Source organism: Coturnix japonica, chromosome 2 (assembly GCF_054131305.1).
Source record: "Coturnix japonica strain WE chromosome 2, WE-NBRP24, whole genome shotgun sequence".
Classification (NCBI taxonomy): Eukaryota; Metazoa; Chordata; class Aves; order Galliformes; family Phasianidae; genus Coturnix; species Coturnix japonica.
In genome coordinates, this window is record NC_140664.1 from 87,444,993 (window position 1) to 87,471,562 (window position 26,570).

Here is a 26,570-nt window from a genome sequence, read left to right on the forward strand (position 1 = left end):
GCCACAGGCAGTTCAGTTCTGTCTTCTGTGCCAGCCTGTTGCTCTGAAACAGAGGCAGTAATAGTTAGGAGCTGGATTCAGGTCTTCACTGCAGTTCTGTACAAGTAAGTGATGGTGAAATTTCTACAGCGGAAGAAATTCTTGAGATCACAGAATCATAGAATGGCCTGGGTTAAAAATGGCCTCAGAGATCATCTAGTGTCAACACCTCTGCCAACCACTAGACTAGGCTGCCCAGAGCTACATCCAACCTAGCCTTGAATGCCTCCAGGGATGGGGCATCCATAACCTCCTTGGTCAATCTGTTCCAGGGTGTCACCACCATCTGAGTGAAAAACTTCCTCCTGATGTCTAACCTAGATGAACATAGGTTTGATTTTTGAGATTAAAGGATGAGATACTCCTAGTTATATGAGTAAATATGAGAAGGACGAGATAACCTTGGGATGAGATACAGTTTTAATTCTGTATTATTTTTCTTCCTTTATTTTATTAGGATTATCAGGGGATTTCTTGCGTTCTGGACGATATTCTGCTCACACCATCAATGGTGCCTGGTCACCGTGGTCTGCATGGTCTCAGTGCAGTCGTGACTGCAGTAGGGGTATACGGAATCGCAAACGGGTCTGCAGCAATCCTGAGCCCAAGTATGGTGGTCTTCCTTGCCTTGGTCCATCGCTAGAGTACCAGGAATGCAACATTTTGCCTTGTCCAGGTGAGAGTCAACTAGAACAAGAGAAGTATGTAAAAATACTGTAACTTTTCCTCATGGCATGGTTTTGGTTGTTTATTTGTTTCAGACAATTACATCAAGTTTTGCTTTGTCTTGTTTAAGTAAATTACAGCACAAATAGTTGATCTGTAAACCTCTTTTATTTCAGGGGAGACTAATTAGCTCAGTCCAGTTTAGCTTGTCAAAAGTTTAAACGGAAATTTCAGTGATTATGTTTTATTGTAGGATGCACATTCATGATAAGTACCTATAAATGTGAAACCCATTGTATTTTATGATGCAGGAATATCTTTAAATAAGGTGAGTACATATCTAAGACTTGATTGATGGATAAATACCATGTGGAGAAGTCTTTTTCCCCTGTTGCTTTTCAGAAAATCATTTTTCTTTGCCTCTGGCAAGAGATTTTCACAAGTTTGCTCAGTAATGTGTTCATACCCAATAGAATCTCCCAAAATAGTTACATTAAAGAGGATTTGAGAAAGATTCCCCAGTAATGTCAGTTAGTTTATCATTAACAATATTAACAGCTATGTCATCTTTCACTTTTGAGACTTTGGTTATAAAAACATAATTTCAATTAGTAATCTCATAAGAGAAGAAATTCATTATGAGAACATTGGAATAGTCTTAACTTCAAAAATATCATTTTCATTACAGTGATTGCTAGAGTCTGCTGGCTTTTGAGTATAGAGCCTCTAGCAAGTAGAGTTCAGCACTGGTCACTATAATTGCTGGTATCTTAATCAGGCCCTAAATTATTCCTGGAATTTTGAGCTTTTTTTTCACTTAAGTATTTTTTTTTTTTATGATTCTGTAAAAAGGACTGCAAGTGGAGTACGTGTTTTCCAGAAACTACTTTGGGTCATAAATCATTTTTGTATCACAGAAATTTAGAAAGAAAAAGGCATCTTAGTTCTAGCCACCTCACAACTGTCATAAAACAGACATCCAAATTCAAAGCTTAGCAGAAGGCTTTGTGGGGGGAAAAAAAGAAAAAAAAAAAAAAAAAAGGAAGAATATAGTTGAGAATATATGAAGATACAAAAGTGCAGTTTGAATAGGAGGAAACAATATACAGAAAGCTATAGAGAGAAAGACAGATAATGAGTGAGAAGCTCAGTTTTGTGTTTTTTTCTTGTATCCATACAGAAATTTAGATATAAGCTTTCCTACATCTGTAATTGTTTAATTATGTGTAACTCTGCCTTTCTGAAGGAAGAAGGGATGTCCTTGTATTTAGTGTGCTTCTTCAGAGACAAATTTCATTTGTATTTTAGTACAAAGTAGAGTTGGACAAAGATGTACAGTTTGAATTAAATACTTATATGTATGATAGGCTGCAAGGAATCATGAAGCTCCTCAGCAATAGAATTGTTGTCTGTAATTAAAAAGAAATATAAGAATATAAAATATAAATATAAAATATAAAAGAAATATAAGGCCTCCCTCAGATCTCAGATAAATTTGAAAGCAAAACATTGTAAGTGGCAGATGTATTTTTTCTTGATGACACGGAAGAAAAAAAAGAAAGAAAAAAAAAAAGACTGCTGAATAAGGCTTATTCATAACTCAGACTTGTTGTTCAATTTGTAGAAGGTGATTTTTTTAGTTGGAAAACTGTATTGATGAAAATGAATTTTGGCAAACACAATTATCATATTGGTTGACATCATGAAACCCCAACAAGAAAGTCAAGAAATAACAGTACATAGGTGAAGAGCCTTTCGTCCAACCTATGCATACAAACTTGGCAGACTTCACGATACAGGCACAGAGATCAGGCAGCAGGAAAGCTTGTGCGTGGATCGTTTTATAACCTTCTCATTAACCACTGCCCTGGGTGACTAGTTTTTATTTCCCAGATGCCTGTATTCAGGACTAGTATATTATGCCATTATTACCCAAGCTATGTATGTGAGTTTCTAAAACATCCTTTTTTGGCTTTGATCATACAGTCCTTGCTGATAATCATGGGAAAAAGACTGGTGTGGATACAGATCTCATCATGGATTTAATTTCTTACTTACAGCAGTCTATAGATAGAGATGGGGTGCTGAGCAAAAGTGGATATGTCATGACTCTCTTGGTACAGAGAAATAAAACAGGAACTTTGCATGGTTCAGTCTTGTCTGTGTAAGTAAAGAGACGCAGACAGAAAGGAAAAGGAACATGAGGGATTTTTTTTCTGACCATGATGCTAGAGAACTTGATGTACTACTACAAATAAAAATGCAACACAGAAGAATCTGATACTTTGAAAGATTTGAGTTCCTTCAGGGTAAGGACTACTTCATGTGTTTTGTAATAGTGCCCATCTATTTATTCATAATCCATTTATTAACTGTTCAGAAATATGTAAGTTAGTAGGAAGGAGTGAATTGGCTGTCAGAAAGAAGCAGTCCTGTTAATTCTGGCTTAGGTTCTATTTTTCTACCTATTTTGCTGATTGCAGACAGGATAAAACCCTTAAAATGAGAATTGATGGAAGAGTGATAAATATACTGAGTAATGCTTAAGTCCTGCTGAAAGTCAATAGGACTTAATACGCCTCAATCATTTAAGCTGGGCTCAGTGTCATGCAGAAGGACCAAAACAATGAAAAAGCCTATGGAGCAATCACAAAGTGCATGGGGCTCTCTTGTCTGGTTAAGTGTCTTGCAGCAAGATTTTAAATATACATACCAATAGCCAGTAGTTTATTATTAAATGTACAGCAGGATCATATAACTTTAAAAAAAATTAAAAAAATGCTGAGGCCAACTAGAAGCTACCTTCAGCAGATACTCCTAAATTATTCTTGAGGGGAGAAAGAAACTACTATTAAGTTTCTCCCACAGTTTGTAGCCAGGGAAATAATACGCACTGAAGTGTGGATTGTTAGGAGTTACTGGGCAGATCGTTTTTTGTTTATAGTGCTCAAAGGCTAAATATATAATGGTAAATTGAATAGTGCCAGAAATATACCAGAAATTAATTGCACCCAAGCCCAGGGATACCATTTGTTTACTCTGCACAAGTTTTAGAATGTTCCCTCATACAATTTTGGCTTCAACTATCTAGATTGCTCTGAAATAATCTGCTAAAATAATCTGTAAGTTAGTGTATAGTAAGACCTATTTGAACTACTTAGTTTACAAGCAGCCAAACAGTTTTGAGAGGCAGGAGAACTTGCACTGCAAATTATGTTTTGGCCCCATGCCTCATCTCCTTTTTTATGGCTCAGAGATGTGCTGAATAGAGTTGAGCTGGCAAGCACTGAACAGTCTCAATAACTATAGAAAGAAACCGTGAATGTTTATTATGAAATATTCACATCATGAAGAGAAATCAGTGATGAAGAACATTTTTTACACAGAAAATTTGTCAGATTTACAAACATTATAGGAATTTACTAAATAAATGACATATTTTCCTGGAAATAATAATAATAACCAATGTAAGACATTTTGTCTTTGTGTAGCTCACAACATTATACATCTGTTATTACTGTAGGAAAAGACAGTTTTCTCTTCATCTTTGTTTTTCTTTGCTTTTTGTTGACTTCATTTTTCTTCGTTTCCACATAGAAACACACCTTAGTATAAATATATCTATGCACATAGATATCACCTACAGTATATATGAATCCCCTAGTCAATTACTGACCACTGCTTTTTTCTTCATTATTCCTTTTATTATTTTTTCACTTCATTTAACCTACAAGCCATGAGGAAACAAAGGCCTATTTAAAGAAACAGGCAGAAATATCCTACAATAAATTCCTGTACCAGAGGGAAAAAAATAATTACTCCAGTGGCAATAAAGCTTGGCTCTGAGGCTGCTAATGCCTATCTTTCCATAGGCACTGGTCTCTCTAGGCTACTGCTGTTGCCAGTGTAGAGAGAACTTCTGTTTGAAAGCAACCACTGCTCTTCTAACCTACAGGTCTCAGCTGCAGACTTAATCCCAATTTGATCTTTGGGTTTGGTTGTTGTTGTGCCTTTCCAAAAAGCATTAGTTTGCCTTCTATGCTTCTGCACTGCACTAAAAAGGCTATTTGTTCCATCCAGCTCTGTTTTTATGAATAAAGGTAACTAACATCATGGAAACAAGGCTTTCTCTTTGTAAACTTTGATGTCAGAATTTCCCTTTTCCACAGTAAAACACACACAGCTATATCTCACAAGACTAGGAAAAAGACTAAGTGATACAGAGTGGAGTGACATCTGGGTGCCTGGATGGGAGCAGTACTCTGTTAGGTCCCTAGATTTATTTTTTACTCAGCTGTTGTGAGTAAAAATGTTCCACTTGCATTTCCGTGGAAAGAGAATGTTGTACCTCTGTTTATATTCCTTCATAGAAAAGATCAACCTTTCTCATCTTTATTTACTCTCTTTTACTATGCTTTCAAAAAGATGAACATAAAATGTTATGAACCTTAACCCCCAAACCCCAAAGAATATTGTTATTGGCTATTTAAATTTGAAATGAGACCTGACAGCATATAAACAGTCCTGCAGTCCTATTTGTGCTTTCTCAAAAGGTGAGGCCATTGTGTCATCCCCACTTCATCATTCTTATAAAACCCAAGTGCATAGCAGGATATCCAGTGTACTTGATAGTCTCTTGGAAATTCTCCAGTAATGTGAATTTTTTGTCGTGTCCCCAGGAGGTCATGTTTCTGTACACTGTTTTTCCTTAGAACAACCTCTTCCTCCGACTTCTTTTCTTCTTTTCATTATAGTGAAGAAATACTTATTTACCACAACACAGTCAGTAGGCAAAAAAGTTCTTACTTTATGTGAAGTTAAAAACAAACAAACAAACAAAACATTGTTTGAGAGCTCTCTGCTAGCTGAAGAGGCCTTTTTTTTTTAAAGAGGGACCAACCTCAGTAATTGTCAGGAAATGCAGACAGTTTGTATCTTTCATTGTGGAACTGTTTTAACTACTTTCTTTTGTCCATCAGCTCCACAATCTGCTATGTAAGTGTGTGTAGGGACTGTAGTGGCTGGAACTTTCCTTGCAGCTGTGTATTTTTCCTCCTACAAGAAGCAAAAATAACATTAAGGACTCCGGAACAAAAGGGGAAAAAAACCAACATGCACACACATACAAAAAACAAAAAAACAAAAAGAACAGATGGTGCTGTGTTGCTAAGCAACTTTAAAGAAAGATGAAAGAAACCACAGAACTCTAAGTCTTGTAAAAACTGAAGAACTAAATACCCATTCCTTTGATCTTATTTAGCCATGATGATGCTTTATCATCCTATGTTGCTGAAAAAGTCCTCAGGACAAACAGAAGAGGTAGTTATGATAGTCCTTGAATGGCCTAGAAATTTTGACTGTCTGTAAGCAGTTGCTAAGAAAAGCAGTTATAATTACACTGTCCAGCTTAACCATGACTAACATTCTCTGCTATATTGTGTCTGTTCTTTTCCATCTTCCTCAGTCTTACTTCTCCCACTACATCCTGAGGCTTGTGGTGTAGCTGGGCCACCACAGCTGTGGAGCATGGTGACATTACTGGATGTCACATTGGTCTCTTTACTATTGATCACTTATGGATAGACAGCAGCAGCAGTTTCAAATGCGTGCACATTTTGTAATTTTCACTCTTATCCACTGAAAATTATGTAGAAGATGTTGGGGATCACTGCCTCTGTTATGCTGAACAAGACGTAGGGAATGTTTGCAGACAGTTTATCTTCTATCCAGGCAATTTGTGGCTGACAAATGAATAAAGGTCTATACACTGCAGTGGGGATCCAGCTGATTATTTATTTGAGCTAACAGAGAATCATTTTAAATTTAAAAATTAAAAAAAATAATAAAAAATTAAAAAAAAATAAAGCTTGATATCTCATGAAATGAGTTGCTGGATAACAGCTTCGTCTGTTATTTGGAATCATTTAAAAAAATAGTAAAAAAAGAAAAAAGAAGGCAAATTCTTATTAAAAGATATTGTGGCTTGTCTTGAAATTGTTAAACAATTGCGTGGTATATTTCAACAGCACTGAGGACTAATAACCTGTGGCTTTGTTAGGTATAAGTTTGCATAATACAACATTACCAAAGTTATTGCAGGCAAAAAAAAAGATATGTGAGTGAGAAAATAAGGCATGCACTCTACAGAGATGTGGTATTTATTTATTGTTGGTAGCTTAAAACTCTCTCATACATCTGTGTAGCTAGATTATTTCTCTTATAAAAATATCCTGAAAGAAAAACATGTAGCAGCCATTGAATTCTTTAGTAATCAAAATAATATTCTCTGCATATAACTGCAGATTGCCCAAACCCGGTCTGACCAGTCAGAGACTAGATACATTACTTGCAAGAGGTTTTACTTACAGAGAGTGCCATCTCATTGCTTTCTTGACTGACAGAGAATAAAATGATTTATATTCAACAACTTTGTTTACAGGGTTAGGATGCTAACAGCCTTAGGTATGCACAAGCAAATTAGTTTGATTAGCACATGAGAACCTGAGTGAGGGTTTGCTGTATCTGAACTTACATTTATAAATGCACATATAAGTTTCAGTATCAAAATGACCACATTTTCCTAGCTCATTCTGTCAATTTTGCAGTCTTTGCTTGGAAATCATTCTATTTGATTCACCAGGTATACAGTGCAATCAAACTGTCTTTTTTTTTTTAACATTTTAAAATCTCTCTATCTTAAGATTAGATTTGGAACTTCCTCTGTGCTTGTGAAAGGTAATTATGAAATAGCTTTTCAATAAACCAGTGGAAATTATTTTAATCCTTAAAAAGCTCCTTGATTAACTGGATGGAAAGAATCAAAACTAGTCACTGTGAAATGCTTTGTAAATGTTACAAAAACTCTAGTGACAGTCTTTCAATGAAGCACAAAAATTAAGTCTTACAAGGAATGTCCTAAATGACTATGCTGCAAAAACTGTGAACAAAAAATGCATACTTACTTTATATTCTTAAAAGCAGTCAGTATTAAATTTTCCTCTCCTGTGGTAAAATGCCAGCTGCTACTCTGAGTGATGGAAAGGAACAAATGCAAATGCTATGTTCTCTTTAGAATCCTGTAATAAAAAATTAAAAAAAAAAACACACAACAATAAAAAAAAAAACAAAAAAAAACAACTTTACTGGTAAGCTGCCATTGTTACACATAAGGTCTCTTCTATTTATGTCAGTTAAATTACACGCACTTTATTTCCTTTGATTGGGTGGAGTCATGGCAAATCAATTCCTTACTTAAATAATAAGAAAGCAAATGTAAGCACTCTAAATAGTAGTTTGAAAATAAATTTATTTTTGCAAGATGTGAATATTTTGAAAGTTTATTTTTTTTCTTTTTTTTTTCCAAAAATTTAGAGAGGTAACGAAAATGCTGAGGCTATTTTCAGAGTAGAATGTATGTGTGACTTTGTCATGTGTCTACAGATAGAAAGACTTTGGCAAATGGGCCAAATATGGCCATAAATGACAGAAACACATCCTGGAACAACAGCTTTAAGGACAGTAGCTGGGCCCAGTTTGGTAAAGGCAATTAGGCCAAGTTTAATTAAGGCCTGTCCTCCAGTGGCCATGTTTTGAAAGCTGTCTGAGAAATGGGGCTTCTCTGATAAGCAGCCTACTTTTCAGAATAACCTTTTGAAAACTCTGGCTCTAGATCTTTTTACATTCTTCTATTGCTTTTTGAAACTACTGGCATCATTCTACCAATGGCAACTCTGCAAGAGCTATAGAAAAACTGTAGTGGCCCGTCAAACTGTTTGATGAACTGAAATGGATTGTACAGCTAAACTAGTCCCCCTTGGGTTGTGAAAGAAAATCTGGATTCTGCAATCTTCTTTTTTGTCTATTTTTGGACTGTGTTTTATTTTGCTGTTGAAAATTTACTTTGGGCTTATAGCACTTGTGCTATTAAAAAAAAAAAAAAAAAAAAAAAAAAGAAATTAGTTTTACCTTAAAACTATGTTGCTCTCTGAAGGTATATTATGTGAATGAGTAACATTGTTAGACTTTTCATTGGCTTTTTAATGATGTGAATTTAGTCATTTTGTAATGTGGTACCATGATATGGTATGGATTCATTTCATTGGCTTTCATTCAGTAGGAAATACAAATGTTCACTATTTTCAGTAGGCTATAAGTTAGATCCACAAAATATGAAAAGGACAGACTGGATTATGCCATATCATGCAATAATTTTGAATAATATCCTACTTTGTGTCTTTCCAGTGGATGGAGGCTGGTCTTGCTGGTCATCTTGGTCAAAGTGCTCAGCAACTTGTGGAGGAGGGCATTACATGAGAACCCGCTCCTGCACCAATCCTGCACCGGCATATGGAGGAGATATTTGTCTTGGCCTGCACACTGAAGAAGCCCTTTGCAACACACAGCCATGTCCAGGTATAGCAAATCATCACATGCAATTTTCTTCTTTGTGTGCCACAAAGCATATCATTTCCCGTTGAGCAACACAATGATCCTTGATCTATTATTTAGGAGCAAATCATTTCCTTCCTTTATTAAGTGCACAATCAGCTCTTACATGCTATGATCGCAGTAAATTAAACTTAGGGATGCCAAAAAGAACAAGAAAGGCTTCTATAGGTACCTCAACCAGAAGAGGAAAGTCCAGGAGGCCATACACTTCCTAGTGAGTGACACAGGCAGGCTGGTAACAATAGGTGAGGAGAAGGCTGAGGTACTTAACAACTCTTCTGCCTCCATCTTCCCTGATCACTGCTCACTGCACAGCCCTCAGACATTAGGTTTGGTAGGAGGGGATCAGGAGAGGAACATCCCTCCCACTTTAAGCAATGATTAGGCTCATGACCACCTGAGGAACCCGAACATCCGCAGGTGTATGGGTCCTGGTGAGACGCATCCCGGAGTCCTAAGGGAATTGACTGATGTTGTTGCCAAGACCCTGTCTATGGTATTTCAAAAGTTGTGGCAATCAGGTGAAATCCCTTGTGACTGGAAAAAAGGAAATATCATACCCATTTTTAAAAAGGGTAAAAAAGATGACCCTGTGACTACCGACCTGTCAGTCTCATCTCTGTGCCAGGGGATATCATAGAATAGATCCTCCTGGAAGCTATGCTAAGGCACATGTAAGACAGGGAGGTGATATGGGAGAACCAGCATGGCTTCAACGAGGGCAAACTGTGCTTGATCAACATGGTGGCCTTTTATTATGGTGTCACTGCAACAGTGGACAAGGGAAGAGCGACTAATATCATCTATCTCGACTTCAGAAAGGCCTTTGACATGGTACCCCACAACATTCTTCTCTCCAAATTGAAAAGATATGAATTTGATGGGTAGACTGTTGGAAGGCAAAAGTACTGGCTGTTGGATTGAGTCCAGAGAGTTGTGGTAAATGGCTCAATGTCTAGATAGAGATTAGTGACAAGTGGTGTTCTCCAGAGGTCAGTGCTGGAGCCAATACACTTTAATATCTTCAGCAGTGACATCGACAGTGGAATCAAGTGCAAGAGAGCTGGGGCTGCTCAGCCTGAAGAAGAGGAGGCTGCTAGGTGCCTTGATAGCAGACTTTCAGTATCTAAAGGAGAGCTACAAGAAAGAAGGGGACAAACTTCTTTAGCTGGGTCTGTGTTGACAGAACAAGGGGAAATGTCTTCAAGCTCAGGGAGGGTAGGTTTAGGTTAGATATAATGAAAAAGTCTTATAGTGAGGGTGGAGTGGTACTGGAACAGATTATCGAGTGCTGTGGTTGATGCCTCAGCCCTGAAGACTTTCAAGGCGAGGCTGGATCAGGCCCTGGGCAACCTGATCTGGTGGTAGTTGTCTCTGTTAATTGCAGGGGAGTTGGACTAGATAGCCTTCAGAGGTCCCTTCCAACTCTAAGGATTCTATGATTCTAAATAGTATAATAACAGAATTATGGCCTACAGGAGACCCTCTTCCTTCCTTGTTTGAAAATTACGCTAGAATTACAATATAAATTATCATGTTCTGGTTATGAATGAACTAAAATATTGTAATATTTGAAGTGGTTCTTGCAACAGATAGGGAGACTTCTAATAGCAATATCCCAAATAAGTGCCTTTCTTATAATACTAAATGTTCACATCAATCAGATTGCTGAGATTGCATATTCAATAGCATGCATATTACAAGGTCTTTCAAGTACATAATACTTTATATTAACCTTTGTTTAAGCCCTTTTTTCCATATAAAATGGAAAGCAAGCTTTAATACTTTTGTAAAATAAATTCTTCATCTTTAGATGTTAAGGGGCAGAGACTTCATATTTTTAAATCACTGCAAAGTACCTGGTAAATGAAATGTCTCAGCACTTCTGGTGGTTGTGTAATGTTATAGATCATGACCTTTTCATTAACTCTGCTTTTTGAACTGTATTAAAGGAACCTGAATTTTTAGTGAAACTTAAGTCAGATGAAGAGAGTAAGATTGCAGAAAAGCAGATAAAATAAAGTGTGAAAACACAGTAGGAGAGTTTATTTTCATTTATAGCTGATTAATGGACTATAGGCAATAGTAAATGGGAATAAATAGCTTCAAGGAACTCCATTGCCAGGTTCTATCCATTGGATTACTGACAACTCCTAGATTTCACGGCAACATTTTTGACTCATATGATGAGGTTGTATAAGTGAAGGCATAAGCCCCATGAATACGAATTTATAGATCTCACTACCTGTGCTGAACCACACTTTCAGTTGATGTCCTTTTCCAGGCACTGCATGTCCTGAAGCTGAATGGAAATACATACTTCGTCAAAATTAAAGAAGATGAAACAGTCTATTGGGTTTTAAAAAAAAATACACAGAAATTGAGTGATTATTTTGTTTTTTCAAGACAAATATCATATTTTTGTACATAGCTGCCTCGAGATCCTTAAGGCATCTTTTAAAGGTCACAACTAGAGTATTCACTGTGCCTCTACTGTAGCTATTTCTCTTGCATTTATTTTCTAGTGACATTTTTTCTAGAAATGACAGTTTTCAAATGTTTATAAATTATCTCCTCATCTTGTTTTTGACTGCTTGTTACTCAAGATTTAAAACAGATAGTGGGTGAAGGAGGTTGGTTTCAGTTTGGTTCAAGAAAGTGAAAATTTTTATAAAGCAATAACATTTCAGAGTTCAAAGCACATATCTCAAATTACTGTGATTCTTATTATTTTATCTCAGTCTCACTGAAAATTTGCCATAGATTCTGAAAACAAGTAGATGAGAGAATGGCCCTTGCCTCATTTGTGAGCTGTAGATTTCACAACAGTTTTACTGTTCTTATTACATATTAGTCTGGTACAGAAGTGACCCCAGTGCCAACCTTGTCAAGTTTGGGCAGACTCCTGCATCCCTGCAAAGCCATTTTGCTGTGGTGAAGTTTGTAAGGCCAGTTTCTGCTGTTAGAGCAGATCTGGTAATACCTTTGATAGCATTTGCTGCTTGAGTGACATGTTTAATATAATGCTAGCTGGTATCAAGGAACCACCAACCAACACAGAAATGTACGTGGAAATTATTTATAATGTTTCTTAGGTTATGAAGAAAAGACTTATTGGCATTTGAAACAGTACTTTTTTTTGCAAAAGAAAACTAGAAGAAAATCAAGATTTCCTGAATCTTGATGCTAGAGATTTTTTAAGGATATGGAAGGTTAATGGCAAATCCAACTGAAAATATACAATTGTGCATTAAAAGCATTGCAGTCTGCAAAATCTTTTGTTTTCTCATGCTTCATTTTGAAAGCTGTACCACCATGTTAGTTTCTTTTTCTTTTAATTTATCTAAATGCAATCACATAAGTATGAGTGGAAGTGCTGTACTATTGATCAGTAGTGTTTTATAGGCTGCTTATCTCTAAGCGTAATCAGTTGTGAGGATGTCTGTAATGTATTGAATAAAGCAGTATTTTATATGTAAAGTATTCACAGCTGCTGTAAGAGGGGAAATATATTCTGTTCTTGAACTTCTAACTCACATATGCAAATAATGGATAAAGAATTGAGTGTTTAGAAGTAATGGTGTAGTTATGCATGGGAGAAATTTATGATTTTACAGACTGGTGGCCTCATCATTCTGAGCTGCCTTCTTCACCCAGGGATCTTTTAAAAACTACTTGGAGTCAACCTAGTCCCAAAGGCCAGACAAAACTCTGTAGGAAGACAAGACAACTGAGTAAACCTTGCCATGTTAGAGGTGAAAATCAGTTCAGATTGCACACCTCTCCAGTCTACTTTCTCTGTTCCATTCTCATGACTTACACAGATCCAAGGCTGCAACTAATTTATGAGAACTCTTCTATCTACTGCAAAGAAATGATCCTAAAATTAAAACAAACAAAGGAACAAACAAACAAAACCACCACGCACAAACCTGCAAGATGCTGCTGTTTTGCCTTTTAACTTGTCCTTGCTACTTGCAAAGTACATAAAAAGGCAGTCATCATCTACCCTGAAGACTGAAATAGACTCCACAAGAATAACTCTTTTAGTCCCCCTGCGGGGTCACTGCAGAATCTTTAGGGCTTCTCCCTTCCACACACAGAGGTAGTGGCAGAAACCAAAACTTTAATACTTAGGTGACAATTTCACTATCAAACTCTGTATTTTGGAGAGCTTTTCCAGCTTGTCCAAACTGGCTTTGCTTTATTGTATTGAATGAGATATTCTGTGATCTTTTGTACAATCTGGAGACCAGGCTTTTTGTCGTTAACTAGGAAGATGTGATATCTTCATGCACTCGAAGCATTTAATTGAAACACTGTGTGTGTCCCTCTTTCTGCCCATTGCAGACAGCTGGTCAGAGTGGTCTGAATGGTCCGAGTGCGACACATCTGGCATGCAGCTCCGTGTTCGTCAGTGCATTCTTTTGTTTCCAGTGGGCAGCCAGTGCACAGGCAACACCACAGAGAGCCGAGCCTGTGCTTCTGACTCCAACTTTATACCAGGTGAGATCAATGTTCTTCTGGAAGGATTAATGAAATCTCTCAGCATTTCAAGAACAAAGCATAACACTGTCCCTACACAGAACATTATAGAAGAAAAGATTTGCCTTTTATCATCGAGAGAACTTAGGTCTATAGTGTAGAACTTTAGTTGCTGGACCTGATGTCCTCATGAAAATCTGCCATGTGGCACTGAGTGATGTTGAGCTGTCCTTATTGTCACCGCCAAGGATTGCAGTTACTCATTGTCTCAGCATTCTGCAGGTCTTTACATCCTATTCGTTAACAAAGTACAGGAATGAGTACAGATACCTCAAAGAAATTATTTGCTTTTTATTTTATGGTATTCTTTAAACTTTGGGGATTGTTAGAAAAATGTTTGTCTAGATTTTATGATTTGTGTATGCAAGAGTGAGTGCTGGGGTACTTAATCCAGAGATCATTTTGTGAAGTCCCTTTAGTTAGCAACCACTTAGAAAGTTACATACTGCTTGCTGCGTCTCAGGTACTTAACTCCCCTGTGACCACAGGCAGTCATGTCAGTTTTTATTCTATAGTATTTGTCAAAACTTACAAATGTACTCTTTAAAAATGAATTGATCGCAGCAATCATTTAAATCCACACAACAGTATGAGTGGTCACATTTTTAGACATAAGGAAAAGCTTTTTCTCTCAGAGAGTGGTGAAGCACTGGAATGGCCTGTCCAGGGTGGTAGAGTCGCCATCCCTGGCAGTGTCTGGATGAGGAGCTATGAGAGATGGTTTAGTAGCTTGTGGTAGCAATGGTGACAGGAGGACTGTTGGACTAGATCTTGTAGGTCCTTTCCAACCTTATGATTCTGTGATTTACAGTCATCTTTCTATATAAGTACATAATGAAGACAGCAGTCTATTCACAGACAGAAATTTATGTTTTCTTGTATCATTTGTGATGTAATTTTCTTTGTTCAGTGCAGCAACCTTTTCTCTTTGACTACGTAATATAGTGCAATGTTATAAAGAAGTAAACAAATGTAAACATGATTAATGGCTGTGCATAAACTTGAGGAATACATTCTTTAACTCACAAATACAAATTTTTCCCTCCAAAACCAATGTGAAAAACATCAGTGTGAAAGCAAAACCTCCCACATTGTATTTTCCCCTTTTTCTCATGGTCTTGAAGCAATTCCATTAATTTTCATTTTTGTGAATTCCTCACTTAATCCCACATAAGCTCTACATATTGTTTTGGAAAATATGCATTTTAATAGTGTGAAGTGAAGGATGTCAAATGAATAAGTAGCAGCCACCACTTCTCAAGCACTCTATTGTTTTTTTTCCCCCTCAAATCACCCATATCACAACAGATGAAGTTATGTCCTTACACTCACCTTATGCATGCTTGCTTGCTTTCCTGTGACCTCACATCTCGCTTTCCCTCCTCAAGATCCTCATACTCAGAGTTCTTACTCTCCCAACTTCTTTTTCCTTTTCTAATTCTCCTCAGTCCTCTCGCAGCTACTAAGCTAGCATGTCTACCCTCATATTGTTTCCTCCTCATACTGCTTACTTTACCTCTGCTCTTCTACAAAATGTATGCATATAGAGTGATTCTCACATAGTGCAAAAATGAATGCTGCTTGTCATTGCTGCTACTATGTTTCCGGAGTTAATCTTTATCAACATTACAGAGCCTTATGGATTTCTGGAATTTTTTTTCTGCTTTTTGCTTGGATTGTGAATCAATAGCCTGGACCAGACAGAGTATGTTACCAGCCTTTAGCTTGCTCTGAGAATACTGTTCTGTTAGGTCTATTACTTTTGAAAATAATATTGATATAACTGGTGTAGAAAGGTAAAAAATAAAATAAAATTGTGATCCACTTTAGCAGAAGCTTGCGGTATGTTAAGTATGTGGAAGTTATAACACTGTTTCACATCTCATAATATGCTAACGTGTCTTTTGGCAGAGACCTCCAGCTGGAGAAGAGATTAATTTTAAAACCAGAACCATTAATATAGTATTTGCTTCTCTCTTCCTTTTCCATCAGGCCTGCTTTAGCATTTCTAGTCCTCTTTCCCCAGAATCATACTACAAGGACTTCTTTCACTGTTCTGAGTCTGAATAGATTCACATTTTAAGCTTGCTTTAACAGAACAAAGTTGAGATACTCACTTTCCATGCATTCTTGAAGTTGTCATTACATCTGTCTCATTTTCCAGTCTTCAACTATCTTCATTTCAGGAGAGTTTTTAAACCCAATTGTTAAACCGGACTGTATGATTCCTTGAAATAATTTTCTCTCCAAAAAGTTAACTGGGTTTCTTACATCTTCCTTGCATACTGGATCATCTTGTGGTAGTGAGGTGGAGAGCCCACTCTGTTATTCCTCAAGCAGAAGCCATTGCATTCCAGTGGCCATCATTGCCACCCTTCTCTCAACTGTTTCTTCTGCTACTAAAGGCATTCTGAGATGGAAAAAAACAGAGTTGCATGCTGTGCTTGGATTGTGGACAGCACATGGATTTGTAGAGACCCATAATTCTAATTTCCTGTTTTACTCGGTATGGCTTTCTTAGTTATATCTGGTATTTTGTTTGCCTTTTTGATTGCTTCTGAACACTAAGCTGATATTTCATGAAACAATCTGAACTCACTCTTGGATGCTCACAGCTATCATTTTGCATGTGAAGCTAGAATTGTTTTCCACTCTACAGTGATGTACATTCTGATTTATGTGTTTTACTGCTGCAGAAGTGGTAGCTTTTCTCCATTGTAGGAACTACTCTATTTTCTATCCTTTATCTTATATCCCATAGCTTATTTGTTTCCTAAGTAGTCTTTGACAAGGGATTTAAAATAGTATCTTAAATCCACTCGTGTTTCCTGTGTGACCCATTTCCACATGGTCACATGACAGAGAGGTTTGTCAGACAGGATGACTTCCTTTCACCAAATCCGTGGTCCTTGAAGTCAAAAGTGGGGAAACTTGGTTGCCAACCCATTTTTATTCAGTGTTTATTCAGAATGCTTCCAAGGACAAAATGGTAAGGACATTGGGTGGAATCACATTTTATTATTTTACAATTGAGACTCATGAAATTGGCAGTAAAATTTTTGAAGATTTGCAAATTCCCTCTTTTCACATTAGTGCTAGATGTGACTTCTAGAAGTAATGAGCCTATCTGAACACAAGATAATGAAACCCTCATTAAATGTACTGTTCAGAAGTTCAACATTTTATCAACATAGCTTAACTCCAAAAAGAATGTTTTAATCTACACTTCATCTTTTCAATTCAAGGAATGTTCTGAGTCAGGAATTAAAAATATGTTACTTCTTTTGCTTAATAAACTAAAGAATCTGAAGACGTCAGGCAACTTCTTTCTTAATTCCTCAACATGACAATCAAAATATTTCTTTCTTTGGATTTGGAGTGAATGTAGTAGAATATGTTTTTTAAATCCTTACTGTATCAGTCAAATTAATAGATCTCTGTTATTTTTTTTCTCCATTGAATAAGCAGTGTATTTGTTTTTCTAGAAATACCAGTGGCACGATCCAGAAGCACAGAAGAAAAACGATGTGGCGGTAAGCTTTTCAATTCTATCTGTATATTAGATGCTGAAATATTAACTCATTTTACTATTTGTTTCACATGTTGTACTAGTTTTATTCTATCTTCTAAATGCCACATTCTCATTATTTACACTTGGTCCAGAAATAGAAGTGATAGGGACGTAGTTACTGCAGGATTGCTCACTGAATACCCCAATGCCATTTCTGACCTCTGAGATGAGAGTAGGTATTATTTGACTTCTTTTTTACTTTTCTCATGTTCCTTTATATCAGTCACCCTTATTGGCCCAAAGAGAAGTTCCCATTATAAGCTAGTTTTCATTTGGTCAAAATTAGTAAAGTTGCTGCATCTTTTGCAGAACAGTAATTTCACATAATATGTTCTCTTTCAGACTCCAAATGAATAGCAAAGAGCCAGCCTGCTAACCCCTTTAGTAGCTCAGACTGTCTGGGACTCATATTCAGGTTTGCTTCCAAAGACATAACTAAAGAGTGAAAAAAACCAAAACAGTTTCATCCCAGAAAGTCCTGATGCTAGCAAAACAAATCTTGAAAGAGAAAACTAAATTGCTGGGAAAAAAAATCTAACAGTGAGAAGAAGAAAAAGGAAAAAATGATCTTTTTTTTTTTCACGGTGAGCTATCACACTTAGTCTGGGTGTCAGGGTAGTAGCTGTGGCCAGTTTTACTATTCTTCCATGCATAGGTAAGCTGTGCTTTTAACCTAGTAAGGGACAACAAAAACACAAAGGTGTTTAACATGGCAGTGTGTTATGGGAGTCAAGGTAATGCAATTTGATTTTTTCTTAATTAGCAATGGAGCTCTGAAAACATTCAGCTAAGTTCTAAAACAATGGGAAACTCTCACACAAGGGTAGAAGGATATTTCAGTAATAATTTACATATTGGGACAGTCAACATAGTCACCTAAATATCAGATTATGTTCCTTTGTTTCCAGTATGCAAGTAAGGATCCTACATTAGAGATCTGCCAAAAACGGGAGTTATGTGCTGGCCTACTTCTCTGTTTTATACTGAAAAAGATCTAATGCTTTTCAGACTAGTGCCAGTATTTCAATTTAAAGTCAGTTTCATGTGCACAACCACAAACAAACTTACAGTAATGTTAAGATGAAGTTTCCAAATGATATTTCTTTCTTAATCAAAAAACACATCTCCATTTGGAAATGACAGTGAAAAGCAGTATAATTTGTTTATTTTCAGCTAATCTTACTTGTGCCACATCTGACCCAATATCTCTGCCCAATAACATTAGGGGGCACTTGTGTTTTAGATTTTCTTCTAAAGCTTCATGCAGCAATGAGCATTCTCTGTGTTTTTATTTCTTTGTTGGAGGGAGGGAGGGTTTCCCATAATGTGATCCCACAGTATCTTCAAAGGGCAGAGCGGACAGGGAAGCCTGGGTGAACAGTACTGTATTCTGGCAGCACTCTCTGGCTGCTGAGCTTTAATAAGTTTCTTTTTCTGCTCTGGGACATTCTCCCCTGAAGCACTACTGTTTTTCCCTCATTTCCCCCTTATACAGAGAAAAAGTTCTGAAGGCTGGAGAAGGGAGCGAATTGGCTGTATATCAAAGATGCAGAAACAGTGAGAACCTGCAACAGTCAAGGCAGGGGATTTGAAAGGGGTATGCCACTGTGTCTGGGACAGACACGAAATAAGGGATATACTGAAAACATTTTAAGGGAAGCAGGTCTGCTATCTAAAGATAACAAGATTTGATTTGTTCTGCCTCAAGTCACTGTGTATAAGACAAAGAACCAGAAGAGCAGCAGAGTAAACCATAGAACTGTAGAATGGCCTGGGTTGAAAAGGACCACAATGATCATCTAGTTTCAGCCCTTGTGCTATGTGCAGGGTTGCCAACCACCAGGCCAGGCTGCCCTGAGCCACATGCAGCCTGGCCTTGAATGCATCCAGAAATGGGGTATCCACAACCTTCTTGGGCAACCTGTTCCAGTGCGTCAACACCCTCTGTGTGAAAAACTTCCTCCTAATATCTAACCTAAAGGTCTCCTGTCTCAGTTAAAAACCATTCCCTCTTGTCCTATCACTGCCCACCCTTGTAAACAGCCTCCTGTTTATATACTCCCTTCAAGTATTGGAAAACTGAGGTCTCCCTGGAGCCTTCTCTTCTCTAGGCTACGTTCCCTCAACCTTTCCTCACAGGAGAGGCGCTCCAGCCCTCTGATCATCTTAGTGGCCCTCCTCTTGTCTCACTCTAAGAGCTCCACGTCCTTCCTGTTTTGGGGGCCCTAAAATTGACACAGTACTCCAAGAGCTGAGTAGAGGGAGACAATCATTTCCCTCTCCCTGCTGGCTATTCCTTTTTTAATGCAGCCCAGAACACAGTTGGCGTTCTGGGCTGCAGGCATACACTGCTGGTTCATGTCCAGCTTCTCGTCCACCAGGAGCCCCAAGTCCTTATCCAGACTGACAATGTTGTTCATTGGAAATAAGCCATGTCCATTATCTACATAATTTTATTATATTAAAAAAATTAATATAATACCTATATTATATATAGATATATAAGTGTTTTGCCATAGAGTATGCAGAAAGAAACTTAGCTGGATTTTTCAAGCATTTAAAAAAGCAATTCATTCTTCTGTTTGGCTTCTTAACTTGACTAAGCATCTTTCAGAAATCCCAGTCTTAACAGTGGCAGAGATTTATAGAAATGTATCATTCTCTTAATGATCCCTTCAGGGAAGTACAATGAATTTGTTACTGTAGTGATAAACCATTGCAAAGGAGATGTCTGTGGGAAACGCATGAAATTTCTCTTAGCATTATTTGAATCAAGTACTTTTCTATGTTCCTCCTCAAACTTAAGCTTTTACTGCTATTTCCCTAGCAATAAAATTGTTTTCTTCTGTCCATTATGCAGAGTTCAATATGTTTCACATGATCGCTGTGGGATTAAGTAGCTCGATACTTGGTTGCCTTCTCACTCTGCTTATTTACACTTATTGCCAACGATATCAACAACAGTCCCATGATGCAACTGTCATCCATCCAGTGTCACCAGCTCCTCTAAATACCAGCATCACCAATCATATCAACAAACTGGACAAATATGATTCTGTAGAAGCCATCAAGGTGAGAAGTGGGCTAGGAGCTCTCTATTGCACAACATATGGTCCAATACAACTGTTATTCAGTGTCTGAAGAATTTTAATTGCTAGTTTTCTGCACTGGCAAAAATCTTGAAAAATCACTTAAAAAAAAAAAAAAAGATAGAGAGAGAGAGATATATGCAAATATAAGTAGATAATTCTAAATGCTTTTTTACTGATTGACATTTCATGAATGCTTGCCATGGAAATTGTCTGAGTGAAATAGCATGTAGGGGGTCCTTTCATTCTATTCCTTCCATTGTCTTCTTTTCTTTCTTATTTTTCCCCAGGCGTTTAACAAAAACAACCTGATTCTGGAGGAGAGAAACAAATACTTCAATCCACATCTCACTGCAAAGACTTACTCCAATACCTATTTTACAGATTTCAATAATTATGATGAATACTAATGGGCTTGTGTATTTTCTGGCCTCCTGTAACTCCCCAGTCCCCAAGGCCTGTGCTACATGACTGCTCATGTGATTGAAGCTTCAGAGATGAAGTTCAGAGACATTTCAAGCACGATCCAAGCCGTCAATGTCCCATTGCTGCCAAATGCCCAGAACACCTGTTCGTGAACATGCTGTTTTCTCTGCGGAGTGAAAGGTTGGCCTTTGGTGTCAGGCACAGCTGTAGCCCCTTGGTGTTGTTGAACCGCTCATAAGGAACATCTCGCTTCGCTGTTTCATAAGCATTCAATCAGATTTCTCTGACAAGGGACTAAGAAATTCCTGTTACCCCTTAAAACTGCTCCCAGAGTACAAACTCAATTTTCTTTTTAGGCGTTGTCTTTTATTTCCATGGGGTTTGACAAGAGAGCTGTGCTGTTAGCCGCAGAGCCCTCCCTGCAGCCTCCTGAAGCTCACATCACCAGAGAGATCTTGCAGGGTGTTGAGAAGAACAGCAAAAGGAAGCATGGTGGTTTAGCAATGCTCTGCAGCAGCACTAGGCTCTGTAGGGCTGATCTGCCAGGGCTGCTGTTCAGCTGTTCAGAGGGAGGAGACTAAAGCTGTACTGAAGTATATGATCTTGTAATGAAACTGGAAAGCTTCAGGGTAGGCGGTTTCCAAATGTGAGCCAAGCTTGGTCAGAGAAAGCCTTCACACTGTTCGGCTGAATTATGAGGGTGATGGAAGGGCATGTCCTGCAGGGAGACCTAGACCGGAGGGCAAATGGAAAAGGCAAATCAGAAGGCCTGCTCAACTGCTGAGGTTGTGGTGGCCTACATTCAGGCCAGGTATGGGAAGATGCGACTGCATCGCCATTTGTGTGCTGTCTCAAGCACTGCTGGCACATTGGCATAATCTGTAGGGCTTCTTTCCTCTATTTGTCTTTTATTTTATATGCACGTCTTTAACAAAACAAAGCATCATCAGAAAATGCAGTTGTATTTGCAAAGCATTGTCTCATTTTACTGTTGTGTCTGGCCCATGCTAACCAGCTCCTAAAGGAACCTTCTTATGGTGTTTCAAGTGAGTATCTTGTTGGACTCCATTGATGTAAATATTTAAAATCCATTTGAGTTTTAAATTATCAGTTTTAGTTCCTCTTGTAGTTGCAGGTGAAGAACACAAAGGATTTTTATACCATTTTTTCTTAGGTCTGTCTGTCTTCACTCGCATTCATGACAATGTCATTTTTCAAGCTGAAATTCCAGATGTAGAACTTAAAAGGGCAGGGATTTGGGCCAGATTTTCCAAAATTTTTGATAGCAAGACAGACAGCATTTGCTATTCTCAGAAGCCTGTGAAAAAACCTTAACTTAAAAACAAATAGTAAGGACTAAAGAATTAGTCTTTCTTGAGCATACTTTGTGCAAATGTATCCAACCAGAATACCAGGAAAGTAGGCAGAGAGGCAGAGTGGAAATATTTCCATTCAATATTCAGAACCCTTGATCATTAGGTTATGCTACAATAGGCAAACAGAGAATGAAACATGAAGATTAAAGTGATTAAAAATTATGTACAAAAAACCTACACAAAAAGTACCAAGAACATTGAGGCTGTGAGACTGCATTTACTTACGCACCACCTTGGTGGTCCAGCCACACCATGTGCATCGATGGCAGTGAGCAACATTCTTGAATGGGGATAGGTGAGAATGTAGCACTGTGCTTCCTATCTCTCTTCTGCATAAAATGAGAAAATGTAAAGCAAGTGGTCTTTGAAAAGCTGTACTGTAGAATGAATACACATTTACCGTCTATGAAAGTAATTAGGATGAGCTGCCTATTTTTTCCAGATGAATCATTTTCCCCATTGCTACGATAAAGTTCTCCCACCCTTGCTCTAGTTTATCTTTAGAAGGGTTAATAACACCCATTTCCCATATTTTATTATTGTTTTATAGTACATTAGATTTAATTTTCTGGGAAGAAATTACCAGATTGCCTTTGAGAGAGGGGAAATTTTCTCTGCAAGAATATTCGGTGAAACAGACAGATGGGGGAAAGGCTCTCCAAATCACAAGCATGTCCAGTATTGGAATCACTCTGTTCATGCAAAAAGATGATTTTTTACATTTCAATATATTTTAAAAGTAAAATCCATATTGCTGCCACTGCCAATAAGGAGCAGCACATTCACATACACACATGCAGAACACTGTTCCTCTCTGCCCCTGTAATAAAAGCACATTAATCTGGCTTATGGATTTTGTATTTAGACTATTAGTTATGAATCCAATATCTTAAAAATATTTGATGTATGTATTTTTATTTTAACCTTTTTTTTTTTTTTAATAAAATTTATCTGAAATAAGATTAAAAAATCTTTAGTAGATTAAGGCACACTTATCTTTACAGTGATTTGTCTTCCATTCCGTTCGTGAATAGATAAATATATTAGATTTGTTATATATTCAGCGCTAATACTCTAGGTTAAGACTGCATGATTGTAGGTAGAAGTGCATTTAGCAGATGCTTGGCTGCTCACACTTCCGTCTCCCAGAGGAGTGTTTCAGAACATTCAGATCTCTGACCAACTCCTATGTGATGTAACCTAAAAATCACACCAACTTGTCAGAAAAGTGTTCCTCTTAAGCTTCTTTTTTTTTTTTTTTTTTTTTGTCATTTACCTTCTTAAGTTACAGTATTTTAAATCTCCTGCAGAGGTACATTCAAAATTCTACCTAAAGCATTTTAAAGTCTGATTTTAACATTCCTTCAGGGTAAAAGTGGTGTTTAAATGAAAATTTAAAATCCTTTCAATGCGAATAATATGATTGCAAGGTCTCCTCATCAATCTAGACTCTGAAAGAACAGATTATAAAGCCATTAGACTTTTGTGTCTTAGGTCATTTTAGAGGACCTCGGGGCTGCACCAACTCCATCTGTATTTTCACCTTCTGAGCTCTGCACAGTTGCCTACACAGTTTACTACATCCTCCTCTACTATATAGAGCAAAGCTATATATAATATATATATTATATATAACTATAATGAGGTTTCTATTAAATTTCGATTTACTTAACTTTTTTTTTTTTTTTTTTTTTTCAAAAATAGGCTACATACTTTGGTGGAAAGCAGATTTCCACATGAAGGCTCTAACACTGTTTTGCCAAAAATGGAACAAAGTGGATACTTGCATGCCAAACTTATTTAAGCTGACAGAGCTCTCAGACTTGAGATTTGAAAGTCATTTTTTTTGTCATTTGAAAGAAGAATCAAAAGAAATTTGATTCTTATAGCATTGTTTTGTTCTTGGAAAGGGAAAACCAACTCCTTTCCTGCTTACAGTGCCCCGAATCCTTTAACATGGATAAAGTGACCTTCTCTGGATAAATAAATACCACCTCCAGTGTCAGTGATTAATATTACTAAGTCAGTTTTATGCCAATTGCACAACTTGTAAAATTTTGGTTTGAACACAAACATTTGAGTAGGGAGATCTCAATCCTCTGAGTAAATCTGTAATATTTTTTCTGTGTATCACTACTAGATGAGGTGAGGAGGAAGCAGGACTGCTAGTCTGATCCTGCATAGTAAATACTGTCATTGGATAATCCAAGTTAAAACTGTGCTGGAGTACATGTTTCTGACGTAGCTTTGTGTCTGATGCACAGAGCACATTCCTCAATTGCTTAGAAAGTGGACTCGTATGCTTGAAGATTTGATTGGAGTCTGATGGCCTTTATGGCCACTTAAAATTACTTCAGGTGGAAGCTTTTTCAGCCATTTGCAGTCGCCTGCTGTTGGAGCAGTGTGGTTTGGCTAAAACTAATCAGGAGATTTCTAACTGGAATTAGGGTTTTCTTAAGAGAGGTAGAGAGAATGAGGTTTAAATAGCTTTGATTTCCAGGCTATTAAGCAGTACTGATTAAAGTCTCAGATGGGTGTAGGACTCTGAGTTCAGTTACCTCTATCAGAGTCCCTCTATAACCTTTGGGAAAATACCATGCACTGTACAAATCAAGAGCCACCAAAAGTACTTGCATTAAGTAAAGAAAGTTCTCAGAGCATCTGAAGATATGACTGTTCAAGCCAGACAACAAAGTAAGAGGTCCCAGATGCAACAAAAACAGTAATGAGAATAAATGCTTCAAGATTTTTTCCTCATCATTGCAGAATAAATACATTCACTTCTTTCAATGTGGGACCAGTTTTATTGAAATCAGCGCTACATACGCACATTCCTAAAGTTAATCGCATGCATAGTGGCTCTGCTGTGTATCTGTAAAAAGTTTGGTCCAAATTCATCCTGCTTTGCTTTGAGGCATGTGACCAATTTTTAGTTGTAGCTGCCACTTGTACCCTCTGCATCTCATTAGGGAAACTATCCTTAGACAGGCAAAGTCAAAAACCAGAAGAGGCTTGTAGAGAGATACACTTATAATTTTCTCTGTGATTTAGATGCCTAAATGTAGATGGGCAAAAGCTAAGCTCTGGAGCACAAGTATGATTTCACTTGTCACGTAAGTGATTACACTGAGCTCAGTGGTATGGATGTAACGAGTTACTAATTTTAATGTGTTTACAGGATTGAGCCCAATATTATACTGCTTCTGCACAAATCCATGCTCAGTACAAGACGGCCACAGTAGTAAAGAAACAGACTAATTTAAAACTGTTCGCAAGCAAATCTGCGTCTTGATATCAGGGAATTGATATGTGTTCATTGTGTGGGGTATTTGATTTCATTCCTTTCTTTGCTAAATAAATAAATGATTAAAGAAGATACAGCTTGAGTTCATTTAAAAGCCATTCGTCCAAATAAAGGGTTTGGGGATCTGTGAATGTTTTCCCTTTCTTTCTCTTTCCTCATTCTCCACAAAAATGAATCTTATGTGTAGTCAAAATGGCCTTTAGATAGGCAGCTCTATATGGCTGAATGAATGCTTTGCACTGTGTTGCCACGTGACAAAATTTTGGAACTGGATTGATATGCAGAGGGAAATGTGCTAAGCAGGGAATTTTGACAAATATTTCAACCTCGGCAGTAGCAAGAGTAGGTGGAAATGGAAACAGAAATGTGGAGGAATGTGACTGATGGCTTGGCAAATCCATCAGGAAACTTTCATGGAAACTTTGAGTCTTTTTTGGAACTGTCAAGGGCAGGGATGCTGAGACTATAACCCCTTGAACAGCCAAGCCAACCGGTTGCTCCAACACAAAACAGCCTGGCTGGCACACATGCCTGATTGCAGCAGGGACCTTGTGCATGGCTGTGATTGCTGCTGCTAAGGAGAGGATTGAGCTGGAGCAGTTCTCAGCAACAGATTAACCAGGAGGGGATGCAGTGCTTTAGCAAGCACTAAGCACAGAGGCACAGGTGGCATTTTGGCAATACGTGTGTACTGGCAGGAGTCACAGAGCAGATCTGTAGAACAAAAGAGCTGGTCCTGAGCTCACAGGCATTGGACTGCCTCCAGTCTGGTCCCAGTAGCTGAGTCCCCGTTACTAGTTAGAGCGTGCCCCTTCAGTTAAATTCACCCATTCAAAGAAATCCACATTGTGTGTTCTGAGATTGCTCCATGGTAGGAATGAAACAGGGACAGACAAACCTTTGTTTCCATTTGGTTCTTTGAAACCAGCTTGGATGTTTTTTTACCTACGGATGGTGGATGATTGCACCCCTACCTTGCTGAGGATTTATTTTCACAAGCAATTAATTTGAAGGACAGATTATGGAACTATTATGGAAATCTGCCTAAACTTCATATTGCAAAGCTGTTATGAATGGCTGGGTAAAAACTGTTGTATTGATATTGA

General features: G+C 37.6%; 1 protein-coding gene across 10 annotated transcripts in view; it reads left to right on the forward strand.

Moving 5' to 3' along the window:
- The window catches only part of SEMA5A (semaphorin 5A), a 318,800-nt gene extending 293,264 nt beyond the window's left edge, over nt 1–25,536 (forward strand). For all 10 annotated transcript variants that reach the window (XM_032442465.2, XM_015854392.3, XM_015854395.3 and 7 more), the window contains 6 exons: nt 497–715; nt 8,947–9,117; nt 13,504–13,659; nt 17,184–17,231; nt 20,130–20,341; nt 20,649–25,536. In XM_032442465.2, the coding sequence (XP_032298356.2) occupies nt 497–715; nt 8,947–9,117; nt 13,504–13,659; nt 17,184–17,231; nt 20,130–20,341; nt 20,649–20,768 (926 nt within the window). In that variant the 3' untranslated portion in view covers nt 20,769–25,536. The remainder of the gene's footprint in view (nt 1–496; nt 716–8,946; nt 9,118–13,503; nt 13,660–17,183; nt 17,232–20,129; nt 20,342–20,648) is intronic.
- Nucleotides 25,537–26,570: the final 1,034 nt, after the last annotated feature.